Source organism: Leptopilina heterotoma, unplaced genomic scaffold (genome assembly GCF_015476425.1).
Source record: "Leptopilina heterotoma isolate Lh14 unplaced genomic scaffold, ASM1547642v1 Lhet_396, whole genome shotgun sequence".
Taxonomy (NCBI): domain Eukaryota; kingdom Metazoa; phylum Arthropoda; class Insecta; order Hymenoptera; family Figitidae; genus Leptopilina; species Leptopilina heterotoma.
This window is the reverse complement of record NW_025111061.1, coordinates 1,580,261-1,587,255: the sequence shown is the minus strand read 5'-3', so window position 1 is coordinate 1,587,255 and position 6,995 is coordinate 1,580,261. Positions and strand designations below refer to the sequence as shown.

General features: G+C 27.5%; 1 protein-coding gene across 1 annotated transcript; it reads right to left on the bottom strand.

Annotated features, from left to right (window-relative positions):
- On the bottom strand, positions 1-6,629 carry LOC122506087. Its single transcript, XM_043618081.1, has 2 exons — positions 6,067-6,629; positions 1-882 (listed from the first exon to the last, which is right to left on the bottom strand). The coding sequence occupies exons 1-2, from the start codon at positions 6,197-6,199 to the stop codon at positions 572-574; spliced, it is 444 nt and encodes a 147-aa protein (XP_043474016.1). The 5' UTR covers positions 6,200-6,629; the 3' UTR covers positions 1-571.
- Between the last annotated feature and the right edge of the window lie 366 nt (positions 6,630-6,995).

The window sequence follows — 6,995 nt, the reverse complement described above, 5'->3', positions numbered from 1 at the left end:
CCAATAGGGTTCCGCCGATACACCGTAGGTGTACGGAACCCTAAAAATTATGATAAAATTGACTAGTTTGCAAGACTTAATACTTATTTGAACAAAAGTAGCTTTTTTAGTCGCAGAGTTAAGCCTTACTGTCAAAGTTGACTTAACTGCATCATTACGAATCACAGAATGATGAATATTGCAGTTTTCCTACTTTATGCTATTGCTTTCTTGATCTTCTTTTTTTCTTCCTTTGTAGCGGATGTCGGCTGTACCGATGACTACAGATATTTCGATTCGAAACTAATGAGAACGCACTACAATTTATCTTCATCTTCGTTATTTTTTTTTCTCTTCATCTTCGTATTTCTTTTTTTTAAATTTATAAAATCAACGAAACATGATACCATTTTATTTTGGAGGTCATATTGCCTCTCATATCGTTCTGATGATTTTTTCGACTCCTCCTGCCACCACAATGGCGGTTCCTTTTCTTTCATTTTCTTGGTTTTTTTAATTGGCTCATTATCTTTAATATTTTCTACGTCCCTTTCAATGCGTTTCTTAAATCCCGATATGCTCGAAGCCACTGCTACTGGTTGAATCTGCGGTTTTTTATACATAATATCATGCATAATATCGAAATACATCCATGTAACAGGACCTTCTCCTGTTTTGTTTTTTTTTCTAAATTCGACTTGTATGTTCGGTTTAACGATTTCCATTTTTCTTTGCATTCAAACCAAGTTTTTAAAATTCCTTTTGTTTTCATTAATCCGCTTATCTTCAGCCAAAAGTCTTTAGACAATGTATCGCTTCCCTTTGTCACCCCTTCTACTTCCGGATAACATCCTAACAGAGTCCTTGTTTGAGAATCATCCCAAGGTCCAGAAGTTTTTAAATCTGGAAAAATAAAAAATTTTATTTTCTTTTTTTTTCTTTTTCAATAACGAAGCAAAAATAAAACCCTTTAAAACTGAAAGCCCAGCGTATTATTTAATTTTCTAATATTTAAAAAAACATAAATCTTATTATTGATAAATCATAAAAGTTCGTAAACAGGTAAGTGGATTGACCAGTGCCACAGAAAAATGCCTGGGTAAATTTTGTTGCGTATAATTTTAACCAATGCTAATTCACAGACGGTGGAGTCCTCAACTAGAACAAAATTTGTTGAAGTTAATTTTTACACAGATTTCGGAGTAAAAGTTATACTTTCTTTTTTTTCGTGTGTGAAATTTGAACCTATCGAAATTGAGGCACGTGCAATAAGGGGATACGCACGTGAGCCTTTAATTAATGTTGTTCAGGGATGTAAATTTATTGTCTGACAATATTATAGATTATTTAAAAATGTAATATACATACTATAAAAACTTTAAAAAATAATTAATTAGTTAATAATTTTTGAATACAACTTCTCAATTTTGGGAAAATTAAAATTTGAACTTTTCTCATAACTTGTTATTCTTAATTTACAATATTTTAAATCTTTTTCACGATTTTCATCAGTTTATTTTTTAAATGAAAAAAAAATTATACAAGAACAAAATAAAAAATTGTCACCTGAAAACGAAAAAAGAAAGTAAAAAAAAAAATTCAAGTAAAGACCGAATTCTTTTCAAATTAGGCAGGCTTAACAAAGTTGTGACTGAAAATCTTTTTGTATTGAAAATATTGTTTTGCAAACAATTTTAGACGAAATTTTTTTTTAAAGTTATAAGGATTGATATTTTGTGTGCAATTAAGTAATAACGGAAATAATTGTCAGCAAAGATCATTAATTATTTACATGTTGTCATGGAAAAAGACAAGAATTTTTTAATAAGATTTACAAAATCTTAAAAAAAATAAATCTAAAAAAAAATAAATGTGAGCTTTGAATCAATATTTTCAGACATTTATTTAAAAAACGCAACATACTTTATTAATAAAAAAATTAAATTTTTTAAATTCAAAATTCATGAAAATTTGTAACATTTTTACAGAAATATTAAATAATTTTTAATACAATTGGCAAATAGTGGATAAACTTTAATTAAATTACCTCCAAGAAAAAAAAATAAAATAAGTTTTTCAAATAATTGAAATTTTTTTCCAAATCAAATAAAGTTTTTCCAGCTTCGTCTCATATACAAAAAGATTTTTCAAAAGGCTAGAAGAGGGAGCAAAGAAATCAGAAGATTTTCTGCAAAAATTTTGACTTTCAATGAACTTAGCCCAAAAAATATGAAAATTCCAAATTTTTAAAGAAAGGAAATTTTTTTCTCCATTATTAAAGGTTTTTCCCGTTTCGTATCAAGTGTGAAAAGACTTATCCACAGGTTAGAAGAGAGAGCAAGAAAATCCTAAGATTTTCTGAAAAAATTTTGACATTCAATGAACTTAGCCAAAAAAAATAGAAAATTCCAAATTTTTAAAGTCAGGAAATTTTTTTCTCGATCAACTAAAGTTTTTCTAGCTTCGTATCGAGTATTAAAAGATTTCTCAAAAAGTTTGGGAAGGGAGCAAAGAAATCCGAAAATTTTCTGCAAAAATTCTGACTTTCAATGAACTTAGCCCAAAAAATATGAAAATTCCAAATTTTTAAAGACAGGAAATTTTTTTGACCATCAACTAAAGTTTTTCCAGCTTCGTCTCATAAATAAAAAGATTTTTCAAAAGGTTGGAAGAGAGAGCAAAGACATCTGAAGATTTTCTGAAAAAATTTAGACATTCATTGAACTTAGCCAAAAAATATGAAAATTCCAAATTTTTAAAGAAAGGAAATTCTTTTATCCATTATTAAAGGTTTTTCAAGTTTCGTATCAAGTGTTAAAAGATTTTTCCACAGGAAGAGAGAGCAAAGAAATCCGAATTTTTTCTGCAAAAACTTTGACTTTCAATGAACTTCGCCAAAAAGAATATGAAAATTCCAAATTTTTTAAGACAGGAAATTTTTTTCAGTATCAACTACAGTTTTTCCAGTTCGTCTAATGTAAAAAAAGATTTTTCAAAAGGTTAGAAAAAGGAGCAAAAAAATCTGGAAATTTTCTTAAAAAATTTTGAAAATTTATAAACCTAGTCAAAAAAAAAAAGAAAATTCCAAATTTTTAAAGACAAGAAATTTTTTTCTCTATCAACTAAAGTTTTTCAAGCTCCGTATCGATTATTAAAAAACTTCTCAAAAGGTTTGAGGAGGGAGCAAAGAAATCCGAAAATTTTCACATTCGATGAACTAAGCCAAAAAAATAGAAAATTCTAAATTTTTAAAGTCAGGAAATTTTTTTCTCGATCAACTAAAGTTTTTCTAGTTTCCTTTAGTATCGAGTATTAAAAAACTTCTCAAAAGGTTTGGGAAGGGAGCAAGGAAATCCGAGAATTTTCTGAAAAAATTTTCACATTCGATGAACTAAGCCCAAAAAAAAGATAATTCCATATTTTTAAAGACAAGAATTTTTTTTCTCGATCAACTAAAGTTTTTCTAGCTTCGTATCGAGTATTTAAAGATTTCTCAAAAGGTTTGGGAAGGGAGCAAAGAAATCCGAGAATTTTCTGAAAAAATTTTCACATTCGATAAACTAAGCCAAAAAAATAGAAAATTCTAAATTTTTAAAGTCAGGAAATTTTTTTCTCGATCAACTAAAGTTTTTCTAGTTTCCTTTCAAGAAGAAAGAGATTTTTTAAAAGGTGTGAAAATGGAGCAAAGAAATCCACATATTTTCAGAATAAATTTTGACGTTTGATTGTCTAAGTTCATTGAAAGTCAAAATTTTTTCAGAAAATTCTCGGATTTCTTTGCTCCCTCCCCAAGCCTTTTGAGAAATCTTTTAATACTCGACACGAAGCTAGAAAAACTTTAGTTGATCGAGAAAAAAATTTCCTGACTTTAAAAATTTGGAATTTTCTATTTTTTTGGCTAAGTTCATCGAATGTCAAAATTTTTTCAGAAAATTGTCGGATTTCTTTGCTCCCTCTTCTAGCCTTTTGAAAAATCTTTTTGTTTATGAGACGAAGGTGGAAAAACTTTATTCGATCTTGACAAAAATTTCCTGTCTTTAAACATTTGGAATTTTTATTGTTTTTTGGCTAAGTTCATCGAATGTCAAAATTTTGTCAGAAAATTGTCGGATTTCTTTGCTCCCTTCCCAAACTTTTTGAGAAATCTTTTAATACTCGATACGAAGCTAGAAAAACTTTCTATTTTCTATTTTCTATTTTTATTTATTATTTATTTATTTATTTTTATTTTTTATTTATTTTTTTTTCTATTTTCTATTTTTTTTGGCTAAGTTCATCGAATGTCAAAATTTTTTCAGAAAATTTTCGAATTTCTTTGCTCCCTCCCTAAACCTTTTTAGAAATCTTTTAATACTCGATACGAAGCTAGAAAAACTTTAGTTGATCGAGAAAAAAATTTTCTGGCTTTAAAAATTTGGAATTTTCTATTTTTTTTTGGCTAAGTTGAAATGTAAAAATGTGAAATGTGTTGTTGAATGTGAAAATTTTTTCAGAAAATTGTCGGATTTCTTTGCTCCCTTCCCAAACTTTTTGAGAAATCTTTTAATACTCGATACGAAGCTGGAAAAACTTTCTATTTTCTATTTTCTATTTTTATTTATTATTTATTTATTTATTTTTATTTTTTATTTATTTTTTTTTCTATTTTCTATTTTTTTTGGCTAAGTTCATCGAATGTCAAAATTTTTTCAGAAAATTTTCGAATTTCTTTGCTCCCTCCCTAAACCTTTTTAGAAATCTTTTAATACTCGATACGAAGCTAGAAAAACTTTAGTTGATCGAGAAAAAAATTTCCTGACTCTAAAAATTTGGAATTTTCTATTTTTTTGGCTAAGTTCATCGAATGTCAAAATTTTTTCAGAAAATTTTCGGATTTCTTTGCTCCCTTCCCAAACTTTTTGAGAAATCTTTTAATACTCGATACGAAGCTGGAAAAACTTTCTATTTTCTATTTTCTATTTTTATTTATTATTTATTTATTTATTTTTATTTTTTATTTATTTTTTTTTTCTATTTTCTATTTTTTTTGGCTAAGTTCATCGAATGTCAAAATTTTTTCAGATAATTTTCGAATTTCTTTGCTCCCTCCCTAAACCTTTTAAGAAATCTTTTAATACTCGATACGAAGCTAGAAAAACTTTAGTTGATCGAGAAAAAAATTTTCTGGCTTTAAAAATTTGGAATTTTCTATTTTTTTTGGCTAAGTTGAAATGTAAAAATGTGAAATGTGTTGTTGAATGTGAAAATTTTTTCAGAAAATTGTCGGATTTCTTTGCTCCCTTCCCAAACTTTTTGAGAAATCTTTTAATACTCGATACGAAGCTGGAAAAACTTTCTATTTTCTATTTTCTATTTTTATTTATTATTTATTTATTTATTTTTATTTTTTATTTATTTTTTTTTCTATTTTCTATTTTTTTTGGCTAAGTTCATCGAATGTCAAAATTTTTTCAGAAAATTTTCGGATTTCTTTGCTCCCTCCCCAAACCTTTTGAGAAGTTTTTTAATACTCGATACAAAGCTTGAAAAACTTTAGTTGATAGAGAAAAAAATTTCTTGTCTTTAAAAATTTGGAATTTTCTTTTTTTTTTTGACTAGGTTTATAAATTTTCAAAATTTTTTAAGAAAATTTTCAGATTTTTTTGCTCCTTTTTCTAACCTTTTAAAAATCTATTTTTACATTAGACGAACTGGAAAAACTTTAGTTGATACTGAAAAAAATTTCCTGTCTTAAAAAATTTGGAATTTTCATCTTCTTTTTGGCGAAGTTCATTGAAAGTCAAAATTTTTGCAGAGAATATTCGGATTTCTTTTCTCCCTCTTGTAACGTGTGGAAAAATCTTTTAACACTTGATACGAAACTTGAAAAACCTTTAATAATGGAGAAAAAAATTTCCTTTCTTTAAAAATTTTTTCTCCAAATTTTTAAATAAACGAGGTTTTCCACTTATGCACTTCAAATCCTTGTAACTTTAAGAAAATCTTATTTTTTTCAAAAATAATTTTTCAGAAAAATAAAAAATTACGTGTCGTCTAAAATTATATAAAAAACTTTTTTTTTGAAACCTTGATGAAACGGCAACAAACCTTCGTGTCCAATATTGGAAACAGGCAAATCTTTAACGAGTGAAGCTTCGGTTCCTGGTACGGGGAGTTGGCATCCTGGAGTATCTGTTGTTGGGCCAGAACATTGACTGGACGGATGCTGATGGTAGGCCATTTCAATTAGCGGCTGTCTAGATGAAGAGAGAGGATTGTGGCAGCTAATGTCCGCACAAAAAGTCTTTGCCCCTCAGAATTTGTTAACTTTGCAAGCTTATAACTCTTTTAAAAAAATTTTTTTAATTTTGGAATAAACAGTTAATAAAGCGTAGTTTATCTGTGCAAATAAATATATGCTATTCTTAAATGGAAAAAATTTTGTTCCTAATTTGTAATCAAATATGTATAAAAATGTCCCTTAAAAATGATACTTTATAAAATGTATGTACTTTCACTAGTCCCTGTGATGTTATTAACAATGGAAAAAATTTACAAAACTTATAGCAGATTTGTTAATAATTAACCTTTATATAGAAGTTTAAAAAATCCTAAAATTATGTTAATTATCGTTGTAATGAGCATTTTTATGCTAATGTGCTATCTGGCTTTAAAATGAGGATACAGCTTTGCGACAAATTGTAAAATATCCAGTACAACATTCAAAAATATTTAAGCTAAAAAGTTGTTAATTAATAATTTAAATTTTTAAGAAAAACGGCATTTTTTGGATTGAATATTGAATTGAAAAAAAATGTCAGAAAAAATTTAGTGCCACTTGCTGCTCGAAAACATGGCTCACCAGTAAACTATACCTGGGCTTTGGGAGTCAGGGATGTATAATGGAATATTGCAGTAGGTGAAGCCCCTTTAACATAAAAATATTTACGACAATTCTGATTTTCCATGACACATCCCTGAGTTTAAAGGCCTTACAAAGGTTTGGTCTTGAAATTGACCGTAAGAAACTCTCCGGT

Coding starts and splice junctions, on each gene's coding strand:
- LOC122506087 (XM_043618081.1), bottom strand. CDS start 6,199: ATGGCCTACCATCAGCATCCGTCCAGTCAATGTTCTGGCCCAACAACA. Junction 883..6,066: donor TTCCAATATTGGACACGAAG/GTTTGTTGCCGT, acceptor TTATTTTTCCAG/ATTTAAAAACTTCTGGACCT.